This window comes from Physeter macrocephalus, chromosome 8 (assembly GCF_002837175.3).
Source record: "Physeter macrocephalus isolate SW-GA chromosome 8, ASM283717v5, whole genome shotgun sequence".
Classification (NCBI taxonomy): domain Eukaryota; kingdom Metazoa; phylum Chordata; class Mammalia; order Artiodactyla; family Physeteridae; genus Physeter; species Physeter macrocephalus.
The window spans coordinates 76,830,208-76,848,877 of NC_041221.1; the positions used below are offsets into that span (position 1 = coordinate 76,830,208).

Here is an 18,670-nt window from a genome sequence, read left to right on the forward strand (position 1 = left end):
CCCAACACAGCCATAAATAAATAAATAAATTTATTAAAGAAAAAAAAAAAGAAATGCACCATCTTAGAGACTTCCCTGGTGGTGCAGTGGTTAAGAATGTGCCTGCCAGTGCAGGGGACATAGGTTCGAGCCCTGGTCCGGGAAGATTCCACATGCCATGGAGCAACTAGGTCCATGCTCCACAACTACTGAGCCTGCCCTCTAGAGCCTGGAAGCCACAACTACTGAGCCCACGTGCCACAACTACTGAAGCCCAGGAGCCTAGAGCCTGTGCTCTACGACAAGAGAAGCCACCACAATGAGAAGTGCACACACAGCAATGAAGAGTAGCCCTGGCTCACCGCAACCAGAGAAAGCCTATGTGCAGCAACGAAGACCCAATGCAGCCAAAAATAAATAAATATAACTAAATAAAAAAATTTAAAAAAAAGTGGTACAGGTCTAACTATGTGCGTTTCAAAAAAAAAGAAATGCAGCATCTTGGACCATGGCCAAGACAGACTGAATAAGAAGCTGCAGTTTAACAGAATCCCCAGGTGATTCATATGGAGGTTAACGATTGAGAGGCATAGATTTAAGACACTGGACTGATCTAAGGCAACTAAAGTTTTTTTTTTTAAACTTTTTAATTCAAAGAAAAGAAGAATAAACAGTGGAATCAAGAGCAAAACTGCTATACTACATATTAAACAATTGTAAGTGAACACTGTAATACCTTAAGACCTGAACTCCAATGATCAAGAACATTTTCAATCTTTTGAAGGTTTTCATCAGAAATAAGAAAATCGGTCCCAACTACTTCATGGGCATCTACAGGACTAGAATTAGACCTTGGTGAGGAAGAGTCAACTAAAAGATTCGAACTGAAAAAGTCCATAACCAGGTGAGGTGACTTCCTTGGGGACGACACTGGTGATGACCCTAGAAGAAAAGAAAAGTTGGAGTGGTTAGCTAAATTGAAAATAACCCAAATTGGTAAGGAGTTATACTGGAAGCCTACAAGATGTCAGTTATCTATGGAGGCTGAGGAAAATGCAGAGAATGGACTTTCAGTGTACTGAACCTGGCTATTTTAAATTTCAGTATTGTCACTGATTTAGGACTGACCAGCACAAGAAATCTCCTACACTTCCCTCCCCCACCCACAAATGACCTCTATCCCAAATAAGGATGTTTCATATATCTAGGTATAGCCTGAGCTGAAACTATTATCTTTCACATCATCATATCAACATTTACTAAGTGCTTTTTATGTTCCTGTAATGAAAACGTCATAAGGATTAGCTCATAATACACACTACTCTAAGAAAAAGGTATTATTATCTCCATTTTACTGATGAGGAAACTGAGGTTTAGAAAGGGTTAAGTAATTGACCAAGGTCAGAATGGCTGTATATAAGTCATTACTACTTTATGTAAAACAATGGGGTGGGTTTTAACACTACTAAAATTCAACACTATAAGAGACTAGTTTAATTTATCAGACACTCAGTTGTAAGGCACCCTGTGAGCCTTCAACATATAGGTGAGAAATATATGTATCTATATACATGTATGTACATATGTACATCACTCCCACCTCCTTCCCATGTACATGGGGGGATGGTGTGAGAGCCAGAGCCAGAAAGAGAATTGGTATCTATCTTTAAAAAGCATAAAAATAGAAAAGTTACTATTTTGTCACACATGAATATTGGAATTACAGACTATTCATCTTAATTTCTCATGTATCTCACACTTTTACTATAAGGGTCCTAATAACCAAGACTGAAGGGCTTTCCTCTTTTCCTTACTGAATGTATCAAACAAAAAATAATCTACTATAGAACTTGTTATTTAAAAGTAAATCTTTCCAGAATACTTTGCAAAAGGGAAAATCGTTCCCTAATACATATATTTTGTGTAAAAAAATGTATCAAAAAATGGTTCAGGCTAGTCATACAATGAAACACTACCTACATGTTCTGAAGATGGTTAAGGAACCCAAAGAAAAAGGCAGAATCACAAAGTACATGAATATTCTCTTTTACTACAATTAGATCTGCACTCAGGGAAAAAGCATGGCTCTGCTTTTTTTTTTTTTTTTTTTTTTTAAATATATACTCACCTTTTAAAAAATAGCATCAACTTAAGAATGTGGGAGGCTCCAAGTCTTCCATTTATAAGTGAGAAAACTAAAGGACAGAGGCATTTCTTATATGGTGGCTTAAACGGTCCTTACATTAAATAACACTGAATCACAGTCTATTTTTATTATTCTATGTCAAAGAAAAAGTTTCAGTCTGGTGTTGGTATGCTTTTACAACCTCTTTAACACTTGCTAATCTCACCCTTCAACAAAGAAAAAATAGACTTCAGGCTGAACATATCATCACTACTAGTATTCAATCAAAATTTAGCAACTTTGTTTTAGTTGCATTTATTTTAACCATTGCTTTCTAATTGTAACAAGTATACATTATTTTTATGCGATAATCAATAATGACAGATATAAATTTTCCTTTTAAAATGAATTTAAGCTAAAAATGAATATATCTAAAAAAAAACACTAAATGATAGGAGAGGTGGTATAAAGATGGGACAAAAGTCATTAAGTTTGTACATGGATGCCTGAAAGTTGGGAAATAATGTTCTGGTTTATGAAAAAAATTAAATTGGCCAAAATGATATCCCATTAAATCTTTAGAAATATCTGCCCTTTGGGACTTCCCAGTGGTCCAGTGGGTAAGACTCCACACTCCCAACACAGGGGGCCCGGGTTCGATCCCTGGTTGGGGAACTAAATCCCTCATGCATGCCACAACTAAAAGATCCCACATGCTGCAACGAAGACCCCGTGTGCTGCAACTAAGACCCAGCACAGCCAAAATAAATAAATAAAATATTTTAAAAAAATCTGCCCTCTAATCTAGCAGTTTTAAGAAAAATATGCCACACATTATAATGCATTAACCTGTCTTAATTGTAGTATCTGGCATCTTACAAAATAATTTAATTTTATTTTTCTTTAAGATTTTTTTGATGTGGACCATTTTTAAAGTCTTTATTGAATTTGTTATAATATCGCTTCTGTTCTATGTTTTGTTTTTTTGGCTGCGAGGCATGTGGGATCTTAGCTCCCCAACCCGGGATTGAACCTGCACTCCCTGCACTGGAAGGTGAAGTCTTAACCACTGGACTGCCAGGGAAGTCCCCAAAATTATTTTATTTTATTTTATTTATTTATTTTTATAAATTTATTTATTTAATTTATTTATTTTTGGCTGCGTTGGGTCTTCATTGCTGCACATGGGCTTTCTCTAGTTGCGGCGAGTCGGGGCTACTCTTCGTTGTGGTGCGTGGGCTTCTCACTGCAGTTGCTTCTTTGTTGCGGAGCACGGGCTCTAGGCACGCAGACTTCAGTAGTTGCAGCATGTGGGCTCAGTAGTTGTGGCTCGCGGGCTCTAGAGCGTGGGCTCAGTAGTTGTGGTGCACGGGCTTAGTTTGCTCAGCGGCATGAATTTGTTATAATATCGCTTCTGTTCTATGTTTTGTTTTTTTGGCTGCGAGGCATGTGGGATCTTAGCTCCCCAACCCGGGATTGAACCTGCACCCCCTGCACTGGAAGGTGAAGTCTTAACCACTGGACTGCCAGGGAAGTCCCCAAAATTATTTTATTTTATTTTATTTATTTATTTTTATAAATTTATTTATTTAATTTATTTATTTTTGGCTGCGTTGGGTCTTCATTGCTGCACATGGGCTTTCTCTAGTTGCGGCGAGTCGGGGCTACTCTTCGTTGTGGTGCGTGGGCTTCTCACTGCAGTTGCTTCTTTGTTGCGGAGCACGGGCTCTAGGCACGCAGACTTCAGTAGTTGCAGCATGTGGGCTCAGTAGTTGTGCCTCGCGGGCTCTAGAGCGTGGGCTCAGTAGTTGTGGTGCACGGGCTTAGTTTGCTCAGCGGCATGTGGGATCTTCGTGGACCAGGGCTTGAACCCGTGTCCCCTGAATTGGCAGGCAGATTCTCAACCACTGCACCACCAGGGAAGCCCCCAAAATTATTTTAAATAGTATTACTTAATAAATTAGCAATAACAGCATTTAAAAATCCTGCCAATAAGTAATATGCAATTATTCCCCTTACTACATGGATAATATTCACCAAGCACAAAATGTTGTATATTAATAAAAATAAGCTAAGGAAAAGTCATACCGTCTGTCTTTGAATGACTTGAAATATTTAAATCACATCTTTTTCCAACTTCCATCCTCGTTTCCCTTACTGCAGGGCTATTTCCTGCTGAAAAGAAAAAGATTTTTCTTTTAATTAAACCTAACCAGTCTTATGTAGAATGCCTAATCACACACACCTAATTTAAGAAGGTAGCTGTACACAAGTCAGATTTTAGAACAAGGAAAATACAGTATGCTGGGGATACAGGAACATTAAGACAAAGAATAGGAAGAAAGAAAAAAGTTTGACTCGGAAAGTCTTATTGTATCATTAATAAGCTCAATTCACCCAAAAAATATGGATGAAAAAGAATTCAGTCTACTAATGGCATTCAATTCACACTAAAAGAGTAAGTGGATGAATGACATTAGAACTTAGAAAAGCTGTCTTATCCTACACTGGATATTTCCGGGGCCCGCTGCTTTTCACTAGCTGCATTCAAACTAAAGTGACACAGGTTGCCCCCAAATAGGGACTTCTTTACTTCCACCTCAGAAACCTTTAGTCAGTACACGGCGAAAAGGAAACTGGGAAAAAAAACCTCAGAAGGATGGCTGTGTCAGAGGCTTACAGAGACTTTGCCAACTTCAACACACCCCATTTATACCAAGCAATGGCAATACCAAGAGTAAAGAGAATGGGATAAATTTACGTAGTCCATTCTAAGCAAGTCGTGTGTGAATCAGGATATCTAAACTCACTGCATGTTGTATGCTTAGATCTCAAATCCTTTTTGAAAAGGGCAGAGCATAAACAAATGAATACTATCTTGCATGCTAGAAAAGACCAGGGTTCTTAGGTCCCAAGTGATTGCTTTAAGAGAGTATTCAGCACTTTGGGTTTGCTCAGTAGGAAGCGCATATAATCAAAACATGGTCGAGATCACTGATGGAGAATGACTAAATCCAAGGGTCATACCTCTTGAAGATCAACAGAATTTGGGCAGAAAGTGTTCAGTGTTAGTACATTTCAGTGTTAGAAGAAATATGTATGTTTTGAGGTTCTGGTCCTATTTGTTGATCCAGTGCAGTAGGCTGAGAAGCAATGACAACTCCATGTCTATAGAGGGAAAGGAACAACAGACACTAGGGCTGTGACTTACCAGGAACCCAAGAGCCTCCTGGCTCTGACTATAGGCTGTGTCATGTGCTTCAACAAGGGATCCTTGGAGTTATGCTTATTGTTGATAACTGCCCATTATCAGGGCTGTTTTAGGAGGGCTATCTGCACCCCCTGAAAGAACACTTGTTTTGAGTGAGCTGTTTGGAATCTTGTATCGAATAAGGAACAGATAGGTAAAAGGAGCTTTATCCTCCTTTCTTTACCTTTCACTCACTCATCTATCAACACACATCCTGGTTTGTGTTAGTTCTCAATTCTGGCAGTGACACAGTTCAAAGATGGGTTCGCCTTTGCGGTAACAATCCAAACAGTCCTCCGGGCCTGTATAAATACTGCTGACAAAGTCCTAGCACATGGTTCGTGAATTTAAGGGGTTCTGAGGGCTACCTATAGACCATCTCTAATTTGGGGGCTTGGGCATTTCGTTTCCAGTGTCTCCTGGCATAAAACCATTGTAACAAGTACAGAGATGCAACATACTCCACTAAGAGACATGTAATTGCTACAGTGTTGCTCTAATTTTATAACTTTTCATAAAATAGCTAAATGAAGTTCAAATAAAAATCGAATGTTATAAAAGAGCCAAGAAAAACGTATTAAAATGTAAAATTTCCCCCAATTATAGTGATATACACTGTTGATTGAGAAGAATCACTGGAGAAGTATTTTCACCATCAAAAGTCAATAGCATTAAAAAACTCAGTAACATCTTAAATGAAGAGACATCTCGAAAAATATACATAACCTGGATTTTGAAGAATATCATCAATTATAGTAGGAATTCTAATATCTGGCACCACTTCTCCCTTAGAATGAGACGGCTGTGAAGCACTTGATTCAATATTTGGAGTCACTATAGCATAACGAAGCAGTTCTTCATACTCTTCCTATGAGAAGCCAACAATAAATAATGTATTATATCCCTGTCACAAGGGACACTCAGGCAAAAGAATGGTAAAGGCACAAAGATGTTCTCTACTTCAGTTCCCGAAACAGTATGCCCAAACGATAGTAAGGAACGTGTACTTTTATGTTTTTCATTCATCATTTACTCACTCTCTTGTAGTAAGTAAAATTTCTTAAAAACAAGCAAAAAATCCAACAAATATACCTGCCCAAATTTCTTCTAGTGCTAATGCCTTAGTACCCATATTCCTTCAGTATGTCAATTTAAAACGGTGACACAGATTACCTAGAGCAGTTTCCTGAAGCTGATCAACATCTACAACACAGAAGAGCCCTCTTTCAATTGGCAGTTCCTCGCAGGTGGGAAAAGACACGGCAGTTTCTCTGCTTTTCTGACATTTAGTTCTAAGATGCTGCTCCCAAAGACTCCACAACAGGAAGGTCTAGGGATGAAAAGTAGTTTTGGCTCTGATCAATCCTTGCTCCCACCCAATTCTACAACAACCCTGAGTCTCTTTTCATATGTAAGCATGGAAAGAGTATGAGAGATACTGGAAGAGAAAGAATACTGAAGATAAAAAGAGAGCACAATGCCAACCCGCATGCTACCTGCTGGCACATCATGGCACATGCCAAAGGAGGATAAAAAGAAGCGCGCCATAAAGTGTAGACTTTACAGGAATATTCCTCAAGTTAAAAAAAAAAAAGTGGAGTTTCCTAATATAGATAGTTAGATATTTGTTTAGCCAAACCAAAAAATTCTATCAGTGAAGTAAAAAATATACTGGAACTTAGTCTCCATTCAAAAGGGGTTGGTCACTGAGGCAACAAATATTCCTATTCAGGAGTAATTTCTAAGGATATTATGCCATGGACCCAGAGAACATCTTTGCAGTAAAAACAGGGGAAAGGTTTTCAAGAATATGAAATGTCATTATTCTAAAGAATTATTTAATATTAATTTTCCTCCATAAAAAGTTTAGTTCAGATATAGAAAATTCCACTATCATCATTTCATTGGTCATAACTGTCTTATTATTTGATTCACCTTCAGGATGAAGAAAAATGATGCTAAAAATTACCTTCTTGAAGTGTCACAGTAAATATCTGCTGAATTGAGTTAACAGAGATTCTGTCTAAAGCAAAGAAAGAACCTTACCTTTAATAAGACCGTTATGATATGGTATAGGTGTTTGAAAATTAGCAACCCTTACTTTTTCCCTATGTTTTCTATGAGTAAGAATATTTAACTGTCTAAACACACTCAAGTTTCTGGCCATGAATATATCATAATGTCTTGTGTTTCCCAAAAGAATAGATGTAATTGCAGTCAGAGTTCTGAAGTCAGAACTACCTTGTAGACTATGTAAGTAGTCAATATCAATACGTTTCAAACTAGTTGCCAAGGTACTTCAGGGAATCCACAATATTTTCTTCATATTTCATTTTCAAGCTATTTAACTCTTTAAAAAACTAATAAAAGAGCATACACTATCAAAGGTGCCATATATACTAAATTTTAACAGGCCAGAAGCTGTATATTATTAAATTTGTTTGTTGGTTGGAATAAAGTTCCTTCTGTCATTGATGTCAAATTCTTGTGAATGTGTCATAGATTGGAAAGGTTGTAGCTCTGTACAAGTTTATTTTTTGTTGTTATTTTAACTTCACACCTGTACACATCTGCTCAAGTAAGCTGTACAGGTGAGCACACAACTATGACATAAGGGGTCCACACCAACTACCAGCCACTCAAACTCAAGCACATCTGATGGGGCCAGTCCCTCTTTATGACACGAGAGTGATGAGCTGTGTGGTAGCCAGTGACTTCACACCTTGTCACATGCTTACCATTAGCACTTATTCTAAGTTTGAGTCTTTGGGTGCTGCTTGTGTGATAAAAAAGTTTGAAGAGGTGATAAATTTTTGTTGGTGATTCAACACTGAATCAAAAATTTCCTAGCAATTCTTTTTTACACTTCAAATCAGTTTAACTGAAAGTGAGATATGTTATTAAAAATCTACTATTTTCAACTACTTATATTGAGAATCAGAATTTTCTTGTTAATTTGTAACCCAAACAAAATATAGAAGTAAACTGGATACTTAGGTTTATAATACTGCACCGGCCTTTGAGTATCCCCCAATCTCAAATGTACGTTTATCAAGGCAGCTCCACTGTTTTTCCTTACTGCTTTTATGAGAAGTAAATGTCACAAATTTGAATTTATGAAATAAATCTATACAACTGTAGTTTGGCTTTAATCTTTTTATATTGGAATTTGAAGTAAAATTGTTTGAAGAGTTTATGCTTGATAGATGTTTATGCTTGGTAGATGTTTGAAAACTGCTAGTCTTTAGGGGAATTAAATGTAAAGGAGTGACTTGGTTTCAGTTTCAACCTTGATTTAACATTTAACATAGATTACTTACATGCAGTAAATTTTAGTCACAGCAAATATCGATTTTTACATATATTAAGGCTAGCAACAGAAGAGAAACAGAGATATTGCAAAGAGAGCATGGTTAGAAAACTCAATCATCAGAATCTCCTTCAGATTGCTATAGACAGCTCCTTTGTCAGTGATGTTCTCTTCATGACAATAAGCACACGTCTGAGTTTTAAACTTACATTTCCTGATCGAAAGTAAGAGTCAGTGTTTCACATAATGGTTATCACTGAGGTTGAAGGCTCTTATCAGAAAAAAAAATCATTTAGAGTATCAGAGATACAACATTTAATTTTTATGTAAACAAAAATAACTGTAAGTCTTTAAATAGATGTAAAAAGGCTTAGGTTTATATTTCCTGAACCATATCAGATTTCCAGTTACTAGAATAAAAGGAAATTCCCAAATAGTTTTATAGCTTGAGGCCATACACAAGATATTTCACTGGTTCCTACAACCCTGAATGTATGAGTCAGTCCTAATGAGCTAACTATCATAATATATAAAATTTTAAGTATGATAACTTACTATGGTAGAGAGGCTAACAGTTCAGCAGCATCCATTTCCCCTTTATTCCTTTAAGTTAATAAAACTGCAGGGTTTGACCTAGGCAAATGGGCACCCACAGACATTTCTCAGCCTCCTTCGCAAGTAGGTGTGGCCAAGAGACCTGGTCTATGGGATTTGAATGGAAATGATGGGTGCAAGTTCAGATCAAGTCCTTAAAAAAGAAGCTGCTTGCTTCCTATTCAGCTTTTCTCATGGGCTAGAGGTTGTAGTGAGTCAATGCACTGGCAATGCAAACACAGTCAACCCTAGGGCAGGGTCGAGCAGCAGGAGAGAAAAGACTGGGTCCTCAGATGACCACAAGACTATGTACCAGTCCCAGTATAATCTGCAAACAGCCAAAGTAAACTTTTGATTTTGGCAAAGAACATATAAAAGTGTGGCTATTATGGAATGAATTTTTGTTTCCGCAAAATACACGTTGAAGTCCTAATCCCCTGGTGTGCCTGTATTTAGATAGGGGGGCTTTAAGGAACTAATTACATAATTAAGGTTGAATGAAGTCATAAGGGTGGAGTACTGATCTGAAAGGATTAATGTCCTTATAAGAAGAGAAAACAAAGAGCTCTCTCTCTCTCTCTCCCTGCACACATGTACCAAGGGAAAGGCCATGAGAAGGTGGCCGTCTGCAAGCCAGGAAGAGAGCCCTCTTCAGAAACTGACCCTGTCAGATCTTCATTTGGTACTCCTAGGATCCAATAAATTTTTGTTTAAACAACGCCTGTCTATGGTATTTTGTTAAGAGAGCAGGAGAAGATTAATACAATAGCTATCTTATATTTGTATTTTGATGTCAATTAACTTTTTAGCATCTCCTTCCTCTGGAGGCAGTTACAACTAGATGTAAACAAATCAGCTCTGCTCGGTTAGTTTATTACCACAGGAATAAACTGTGCCTCTAGGAATGGAGAGGAAGTGAAAATCAGAGACTTTAACTTGTGGTTTCCCTAGTCTGACCTCTGAAAAGGGAGAAAGATCCAAACATATGTTTCCAAGTTCCCACAACAATCACTATGAGTTAAAGGGGATGTAAACAGGTATACATTAATAGGATTCGATGTACATATACATTTTAACTTACTTTAAAGGAAAATTTTTAAAAATCAGTTATTTGAACAACTATTTTAGTTTCATATACGTAGATACAGGCCGAATGGGTTATTTTTTAGTTAAGGATCAAAATATTGTCTTTCTTAACTATCAAAGATAACCTGCCTTAAGGTAAACAAGAATCCTAAAGTAATAACCAAAACTTGTAACTCTGCCCCCCCACTCCCCCAACCCCCCCATCCCCCACCCAAGAGCTGGACTGATGTGAGCCTAAAATACAGCTGAACCCATGCATACCGGGTGCAGTCAGGACAACTGGCTGATATTTTTGAGTTGTGCTTAGAGGAAACTGTAAGTGAATAAGCACTATGGATGCTGCCCCTCCCTCCACATTTATCAGCAACAGTTTTATGAAGCATTCACATATCTGAGACAGTAATAAAAACACCCTTAAGAGGAATACTGATTTATGCGGGGCTTTTGTATTAAGTGTTTGGTGTTACATGTTTACTATATATGTTAAATTATATAATTATTTTATGTTTTTCTATTTTTAACATCATTTTTGGTATTTCATTTTGAAATGTTTCCAGTAATGGAATATGGGCAGCTTTTCAACTGTAGTCAAGAACAAGTAGGGTCATAAGTTGAGGGTTACTAAAGACAGAATCTCAGTTGAGGTGACATTCTAAGTAGGTAACCAATAACACAAAATGATTTCTGGCATGTCTAGAAGATTCTTCCCCCTCCCTCTCTTAAAATTCTACTCTAGACATTTATTTTGACGTAAAGACTCTAGACATTTATTTTGATGTAAAGCTTTTTTTCTTGACAAAATGACAACTTGAGATCTTATAAGGTGTTTACATTTTAGTATTAAAGGGTCCTGGACCCAACAATTACAATGTGTGAGTTTTTTTCCCCACCACCTTCTACTCTAGACATTTATTTTGACGTAAAGCTTTTTTTCTTGACAAAATGACAACTTGAGATCTTATAAGGTGTTTACATTTTAGTATTAAAGAGTCCTGGACCCAACAATTAATGTGTGAGTTTTTTTCCCCACCACCACCAAGCAATTCTCAGACACCACTTGGGTGTCCTATAATTCAACTCAATTCTGACACTTTCCACCTGAGATAGCATCAGATTCCAAAGGTGAAGGGATCAGTCCCACAAAACTGCCCTCTCCCAACCCACAACTTCAGATGCCAGTCGCAAGTCCAGGTTATCACCTGTGCTTCTGACCAACCAGCTATGGACTGGAGGTTCCAAAGACCCACTCCTTGGGTTTGAGTAATTTGCTAGAGGGCTCACAGAACTCGGAGAAACATTTTACTTACTTGATTACCAGTTTATTGTAAAAGGATATAACCCAGAAATAGCCAGATGGAAGGAATATACAGGGCAAGGTATGGGGAAGGGGCACAGAGTTTCCGTACCCTCCTGGCAGGCCAGCACTTACACGTGTTCACCAACTGGAAGCTCCCCAAACCCAGTCCTTTTGGGTTTTGATGCAGGCTTCATTAAATAGGCATAATTGAATAAATCAATGACCACTGGCGATTGATTCAACTTCCAAGACCCTCTCCCAGAGGTCAGGGGGGTGTGACTGAAAGTTTCAACCCTCTGATAACATGGTTGTCTCTCCTGGCACCAGTCCCCATCCTTAGGCGAGGTCCAAAGTCACAGCATCAACATAACAAAAGATACCATCATTCTCACTAGTTAGGAAATTCCAATAGGTTTAGGAGCTCTGTGCCAGAAATGGGATGAAGACCAACTATTTATTTATTATAACTCACAATATCACAGGTATAAATAAGTTAATCAGTTCTCTCCTGAAGGAAGTTTGGATATGGCAAAGATGAAGGGTGCAGGACAACACTGTTGCCTAAAGAGATAGCACTATATGGGAGAGGTAACATCCAAAGGGAAGGCAAGGATGAAACATCTAAGTCACAATTCCAGACCACTTTTACCCTAGTAAATATTCACGGATACTTTTCCAATGGCTTCCCAATTCCTAAACCTGTCATTTCAATTAAAGGAACACATCTGTTTCATAAAATGTTTCCCTAAAGCTTCTGTCATCTTATGCAGTGCCAGTAACAACTTACTCTACTTAGGCATAAACATACTATCCAGCTTTTCCCCTCTTAAGTAATATAACCATAAAACCCAAGCTATACCATGTCAGTATTCTCTCATTTAAAATCTACTCTAGAAATCTGAATCCATATTTTTGATGATAAAACACTTAGAATGAAAAGAAATTGAAAACATTTCATATAAAAGCCACGCCTTCTGTAGTCAATGTACCTGTCACTGTCCAGGTCCCGGGCACCAGCAGGTGCTGAATGGTATGGCAACAGGGGCCAGAACCAAGAGTGGAACACTGGGGAATCTAGGGCCCCAGAACTCTGGATGGTTTGATATTGGATTAATTTGCATTAAAGTGAAAGCAGCATTCATATGAGAGAGCTACAAAGAGAAAATTTCAAGAAAAAATGTTTCTTCAGATTTTCAGCTTCTCCTCTCACTGTGTTGTTTGAAGCCTTTGTACAGAGAATGCTGGAAGCGTTCATGATTATTTTCTGAAAGGTTAATTAAAACAATGTAAGGTACTTCCAAATTTTGAAAAATAATTCCCAAAGTTTGATATTATTATAATTTGATACACATTATAATTGTAAATGGCATGAATGAATGAAAAATGTATTCCTAGTTTTCCCTCATATTGTCTCTTGTTTGAAATAAATAAGTCATGACAAATTTAGACATGTCTTCCTACCTGAAGATCTGAAGAGACAGAACTGCCTCGCTCGGAGTCATTGTGCAAAACTGGAGGTGAGCATTTCTCCTCATCTGATGACATTCTGTACAAATACTATAAAACAGGACAAGCTAACTTTAGTTTGTTTTTTGCAATATTTAAACTAAAATAAAATGTTTTCTATATACATATATGTGTGTGTAATAACATCATACCCTGTAAACAACAACCATTCGATATGTTAAAATCATTCAACATATTGAACACCCACAGACGAAATCACTGGGCAAGAAAAAAATAAAGACTCACTTCCCAACGAGTGAGTTTATAATGTAGTCAAGGAGATGAGACAAATACATGAAAGGTTAAAGAAAAAATGGAGGCTCCCCAGAAAAAGCCATGGTAGGGGCTGCTGAGAATCAGAACGTGTGATCACTGTTCAATGGTGTTTGAGGACCTAGGTGCTACATCCTTTCCTACAATATACTGAACCAAGAGAGAAGGAAAAACCTGTGTAAATTCTCTGCTTGGCAAACTGACCTCTTGGGAATACTATTTTAAGAAAAGCAAAAAACAAACAAACAAACAAAAAAAAAAACAAAAAAGAAAAGCAAGCCTATATGGAACGATAGATTCTAATACCATGCAAAGAAAAATTGTTTAAGGTCTTAACCAAAAACATAAATAATAATAAAAGTACCGTTAGTAACAAGTACATAAGTTCCTTAAAAGGCATATTATGACTATTCAAATGATCCGAGCACCAGTTATATGTGTGAGAAAGGTAAGATGAAGAAGTCCTTGTCCTCAAGGACTCTGCAATCTGTAAGGAGGGCCAGACATGTATATATCAGAAATGACTGATGAAAAGAGTGCTGTTAGATCCTAAAACAACAGAGGCACAAAGTAGGGAGGTCAGAGTAGCCTTTTTCACAGGGTAGGATGATGAGGGTGTGAAGGAGTGGGAATAAATGATCAGGGTGTTGAGACCTGAAAGACAGATAAAAGATTAAAGGATATGCAAGGCAATAGCGCAGCATAAGCAAAGACAATGAGGCATGGACACATACTCCAGGAACTGCAAGTAGTTTGTGAGGCTAAAGCAAAGGGTACAAAGCAAGGTTTGGCTAAGAATGAAACAAGCAAGGTAAGGAGCAGCCAGATCATGGAAGATCATAATTATGTCATGTTAAAAAGTTTCATCTTTCTTCTAAGAGAAGTTATTAAAGTCTTACACAGTGATAACATGATCAGGCTTGTCTTTTCGAAAGATCACTCTGGCAGCTTTCAGGATGGATTTGAGAGGTGGGATACTGAAGAAAGAGCAATGGAGAGCCAACTTCAGTAGTCCAAGAGATAAATGTTCCCTCTGGCAAATGGGGACCTGAATGGAGGAGGCAGCAATGGGAAGTGGATGGAGTTATGCCTGTGAGACAGTTGCGTTATGGCAGTGGAAATTCAAGATCATGATCAACAATTGGTTAAGGGGTTAATAGGAGGAAATGTTGATCTATTCCAGATTTCTGGCTTGCAACTAGATGGATGGCAGTGCTACTCCCCAAGGCAAGGAATACAGGAAGACAAGCAGGTTGGGAGGAAGGGTAATGGACTCATTATCAGACTTGTTGGGTGTGAGGTGCCTCCGAGGCACGGAAGTGAGGCTGCAGGTATGCAGTATCTGGGCACACCACTTATGCAATGCACAACTCCAAGGACTGCCATTCACAATGGCTACAATGTGAATGGTTCTTTCTGGAGTTAAGCAAGGTGGGAGGCCTGCACTGGATGTATAGGTTTCGAGATTCATTTTGAGGAATCGTCAGCATAATGGGAACTGCTGAAAAAAGAGAGAGGATAAGATCACTTACGAAAAGGAGTGTGAGAGAGAGTTCTTATTCTGAGGTCCTTACACCCAAACTGTATGCATTATTTTTAGCACATGCATATTTTTCTAGGAAGAGGATTCTCAGCTTCCAATGTGTCCAGAGGGTACTATAACTTTAGTGAAGTTAAGGGCCACTACTGTAGCAAGAGGAGGGTTAAAATCAGAACAGCTAATATTTAAAGGGGAAGTGAAGAAGAGCCAGCAAAGATGGAAAAGGAAGTCAGAACAGTAGAACAACGAGAACAGCATCACAAAAGCTTCCAGGAGGGAGTGGTCAGAAGCAGATGCCAAAGGAAGATGAGAATCTGATAGAGTCCCTTGAATTTGGCAATCAGGAAGTTGCTGGGGCATTTAGCCTGAACAATTTCAGTGGACACTGGAACAAGTCTCAATCACAGTGGGCTGAAAATTAAGAGATGAAGAAAATGAAATAGAAAGGGCAGATAGAGGGAGAAACGCAATATTAGAATGGAAACATAGGTTGGGGTTAGACTGTGGAAAGGAAATTTCAACTTTATTCAATGAGCATTACTGTGTAGAGACATGATAAGTAAATGAAATCTCAGCATGACTGACTTTAGTTAAGCCAATTAGGGAGGATAAAATAAGCACATACATCTGCAGCAAGGAATGGCTGCTTCAAGGACTTCAAGTCCACCACTGTGGTAACTTTGTCCCTTCTATTTCAATTCACTTCCTTTAGGATGTGTTTGCAGACTGGTAAAAAGGGGGGCAGGGGTTGAGGGGTGCTGATTATTTAAAAAACAAGCTGAAAAGTATGGTCAGATCTCAAAAAGGATTTCTGAATATAGATACTGCAGACACAAAACAACTACTGTACTTTTGGAAAATGTTATAAATCTGCCATCTGCACTGTTTTGATGCCAACAAGGTATGACAGTTTATCTAAAACTCTACCAACAGCAGCATTTTCCTTACTGTTTCTAGTTCAGAGACAAAGGAGAAAAATGAAACTTGCTTTGATGGGAAGCAGATGTACATCAGATAACTAAATTTTCAGTATTCTCTAACCCAAGATATCAGAAACCACGAGATAAAAAGTTCCGAGCAGGGGCTTCCCTGGTGGCGCAGTGGTTGGGAGTCCGCCTGCCGATGCAGGGGGCGTGGGTTCGTGCCCCGGTCCGGGAGGATCCCGCGTGCCGCGGAGCGGCTGGGCCCGTGGGCCGTGGCCGCTGGGCCTGCGCGTCCGGAGCCTTTGCTCCGCAACGGGAGGGGCCGCGGCGGTGAGAGGCCCGTGTACCGCAAAAAAAAAAAAAAAAAGTTCCGAGCGCTTGTCTATTGCCAGAGAAATCAAATTACATCTTGGTAATTGCCTGGCTGATAGGGGAAGCGGGGTCCGGGAATTCAAATTAACCTCCAAGGGGCAGAGAAAGAGTGAATTAACGTGCGAGCGGGCAGCAAGGTGACGTCCCTGCGCCCTTGAGCTGTCTTAGCTGCAGGCAAGGAGAGGGGGTGCGCCAGCCCCTCCCCACGTCAGGGACTACAGAGGGAGAAGCAGCTGCGAGCAAGCAAAGGACTACAAGTTCTCTTCAATCACTTTCTCTTACCCCTGTGTTAATCGAATTCTTACTTAAAAACTAAGTATTACTCAGCCATAAAAAGAAACGAAATTGAGATATCTGTAGTGAGGTGGATGGACCTAGAATTTGTCATACAGAGTGAAGTAAGTAGAGGGAAGAGATATGGGAACATATGTATATGTATAACTGATTCACTTTGTTATAAAGCAAAAACTAACACACCATTGTAAAGCAATTATACTTCAAAAAAGATGTTTTAAAAAACCCCAAAAAACAAAACAAAAAAACACAAAGGGTTAGACATGGTCATTTTACCCCCTAACGTTTTAACTGACCCGAACCTATAGCGACAATACCGCTATACTTCAGGCACCCCTCACTCCTGCCCTCTTCCCGGACGGCTCGGAGGGAAAAAACCTCTCGACCTTGCCGCCCCGCAGAACAGCTGAAGGGCCCGCGTTTCGGGAAGATGCCCCCAGCCCTGTCCTGTCCAATCCTCGGGGGCGCCAACCCAGGCCGAGACACTTAAAACCCCACTCCAGTGCCTCCGCCAGGGGCGCGGGGCCCGCCCGCGGCGCCGCTACCCACCACCTCGGCTCCCCACAAACACGGACTCCTTCCTCCGCGTCTTCTCTCCGCGTCGCCGCTAAGACAACAGGGAGTCCAGCGGCTTCCTCAGCAGCAACCGGACAGTTTCAAACTGCACGGAGGAAATAAGGACGGCCCCGAGCATTGGCCCCGAGCTTCAGCAACCTGCCGTCTGATTGGTCTGAGATCCCGGGGCGGGGCAGGAGGGAGAAGCCGGAATTAAGTTTCTTAGGGAGAGCCCCGCCCCTTGCATCGGCTTGTTCGGAGGGGGCGGAGTCTTAGGGAGCCCCGCCCAGCGTACAGGAGCCCGTGATCAGTTCCGTTCTGCGCCTGCGGGAGACCAGGCGGCTCTGAGAGCAGCTTTGGTTAGAGACTGTCGAGCAGGGCTGAAGTCAGCTAGGGTGCTATGCAGCTGTCTGTGCGATAATGACCATAGCCTATGCGTGTGGTCCTCATGCATGTGAATCATCTGCTTCCACAGGTGCCCTGCAGCAGAATCCCTAACCCCCCACCTGCTGATTCCTTCGGTCTTAGGCAGGGCCAGGGAATCTGAATTTTTATCAAAGACCAACAGTGATTCTGACGCAGGGGTCTGCGGACCAGGCTTTAAGAAACTGCTGGACTAGGTTTTACTAATGACTTCAAAGGTGTCAGATTGCAAGGGAAGCCCTTCGGACGAAGTGAGTATTGACCTTAGAATCATGATAAGTATATCCTGGCTGTATCACGTACTCACTGTCACCTTGGATAATGCTATCCACATATAGGCTTGTAGGGGGATTAAATGACTTACTATATCTAAAATACCTATCGCATAAACATCAAAAAACTAGTCTTCAGCTTATATTGGCATAACGGCTAGAAGTACGTTAGGATCCAGGTGGCAAAGGGAATTCCCCAATCTGGAGAGCAAGTAATGAGATCCCGGTGAGTTTTCAGGCTCCCTGTGTTACCTGGAGGATGAGGTATCCATTTCTTTTTCTGTAGATAGAAATGGCATAACCTGGGTCTCACCTACTTACCTGTTCACGGAGCCAGACTTCTATTTACACAAGCAATGAAATAAGAAGAGCACCAACAGTTTCTTCCGCATAAGTTATGTTTGTTCTCTGCCCCCCCACCTTTCCCATGCTTATAATAAAGGACAAATTCCTATTGATAGATACAAATTCATACGTGGTCCCAAAATCTGTTTTTTAATTGAATTACCATGTGGTGACCCCTTACACTGTGATTGTTTCTGATTCACTATCCCTGTGCCCTCCTGTACTTGGCTCCATGTTTCTCTTCTCTGTCCCTTTAGGGGGCAGATTTTCCTAGAAAACTGTTGGCTAAGGCATCACCATTCTTCTGTGAAGCTACATCGAGAAAGAGAACAAACCTGTCTCCATGTTATGAATTTAGAACAGATTCTTTTTCGAAGGTTCCTAGAGGTGGAGCCAAAGAGAGAGAGGGAGACTAAAACCCTCCACAAACCCATGAAAATTAAATTGCCAGCTTGAGCCCTGCGTAATTATTCTTTCAACAAATATTTATCTAACAGTCATCAGATGCAAAGCATTTTTTTGGTGC

General features: G+C 39.7%; 1 protein-coding gene across 4 annotated transcripts in view; it reads right to left on the minus strand.

Moving 5' to 3' along the window:
• Positions 1–17,205, minus strand: part of POC5 (POC5 centriolar protein) — a 38,557-nt gene extending 21,352 nt beyond the window's left edge. Inside the window, exons 1-5 of one of the 4 annotated variants that reach the window (XM_007114896.4) lie at positions 17,099–17,205; positions 13,103–13,198; positions 6,081–6,222; positions 4,193–4,276; positions 716–921 (exon numbers count right to left, since the gene is read on the minus strand). In XM_007114896.4, the coding sequence (XP_007114958.1) occupies positions 716–921; positions 4,193–4,276; positions 6,081–6,222; positions 13,103–13,186 (516 nt within the window). In that variant the 5' untranslated portion in view covers positions 13,187–13,198; positions 17,099–17,205. Of the gene's footprint in view, positions 1–715; positions 922–4,192; positions 4,280–6,080; positions 6,223–6,527; positions 6,685–13,102; positions 13,199–17,098 lie in introns of those variants that run through there. The other 3 variants (XM_007114895.4, XM_055086622.1, XM_007114897.4) reach the window with 3 other exon arrangements.
• Between the last annotated feature and the right edge of the window lie 1,465 nt (positions 17,206–18,670).